We start from the raw sequence: 1,188 nt of genomic DNA on the forward strand, positions 1-1,188 counted from the left end.
CATCCATCCATCCATCCATCCATCCATCCATCCATCCATCCATCCATCCATGATACTAAAGAAGCAGACTCACTTATCTCTACAAAGACCTCGTTGATGTTTATGGCGTGCTTGGCGCTGGTTTCCACAAAGATTGCGTGAATGGAATCAGCAAAGTCCTTGGCATCCTTTTCTGGCACTTCTCTGTAAATATAAAAGACATCTTAAATACAATATTTAGAAACATGTAAAACTGGATCTCTCAATAACCATCAAATGTTTATTTTCTACTGATAACCTGTGGAAGATTTCACCATTTAACAGTGATATGGGAGTGCTTAGAAATGCTTGAGAAGATAACAGTAAAACAAATATTGACAAGATTCCTTTTCAATCATTTGGAAGAAAACATAAAGACATTTCCAGTAATCTTCCAAAAAGACCATCACCTGGCTTTATTTGTTGAGGTAAATTGGGAATAATACAAATCAGTTAAAGGCATTATTACCAAGACAATAACTATAAATGCAAGCAATGGTTCACCTGGCGTCTGAAAGGTCACATTTATTGCCAGCAATGGCAACCACTATATTAGGAGGGCCGTGCTGGCGAAGCTCCTTCACCCAGTTCTTCAGAGTTTGGAAGGACTCCTGATGAGACAAGAAACATGTTAGAGTAAAAGGATCAATGCATAGGCAAGCACATCTCCAATGACAACTTCATGGAACAGAGAAGCATAATTTTCTATTAGCAAGAACCAGATTGGTACTTTATGGTACAAACTGTTGTGATTTGCAGGAGGATGTTCTTACAAATACTTTCTATTGCCTCTGAACATTATTGAATACCTGCAAAAATGTAAGTAGTCCAGAATAAGTAGTTCAAATCACCTCTTTTGTGATGTCATAGACAATAATGGCTGCTGCTGAACCTCTGTAGTACATCGGTGCCAGAGCACGAAACTGTGGGAAGATTAAAAACGGTGTTAAAGGAGAAAGAGTCATAGCGGGGGAGGAAGGTAAAGAATAGTTACATTAACTTAATTAACTTTTTTTTTGGCTTCCACAAAGGAGTTTTTTTTTTAATGAGAATTTGTATTCGTCTTTCTGTCTCTCTGTGTACAGAATAACATGAAAAGTTATGGATGGATTTTAATACATTTTTATCAGAGGTTCCCCTCATGCTAAGGAACAATTCATTCAATTTAAT

At 37.0% G+C, this 1,188-nt stretch overlaps 1 protein-coding gene across 1 annotated transcript in view; it reads right to left on the minus strand.

The window, feature by feature from the left end:
- Positions 1-1,188, minus strand: part of rab22a (RAB22A, member RAS oncogene family) — a 14,361-nt gene that overhangs the window by 3,316 nt on the left and 9,857 nt on the right. The window contains exons 4-6 of the mRNA XM_015399919.1: positions 870-941; positions 523-629; positions 74-183 (exon numbers count right to left, since the gene is read on the minus strand). Coding sequence (XP_015255405.1) covers positions 74-183; positions 523-629; positions 870-941 — 289 coding nt within the window. The remainder of the gene's footprint in view (positions 1-73; positions 184-522; positions 630-869; positions 942-1,188) is intronic.

This window comes from Cyprinodon variegatus, unplaced genomic scaffold (genome assembly GCF_000732505.1).
Source record: "Cyprinodon variegatus isolate N-32 unplaced genomic scaffold, C_variegatus-1.0 Scaffold1056, whole genome shotgun sequence".
Classification (NCBI taxonomy): domain Eukaryota; kingdom Metazoa; phylum Chordata; class Actinopteri; order Cyprinodontiformes; family Cyprinodontidae; genus Cyprinodon; species Cyprinodon variegatus.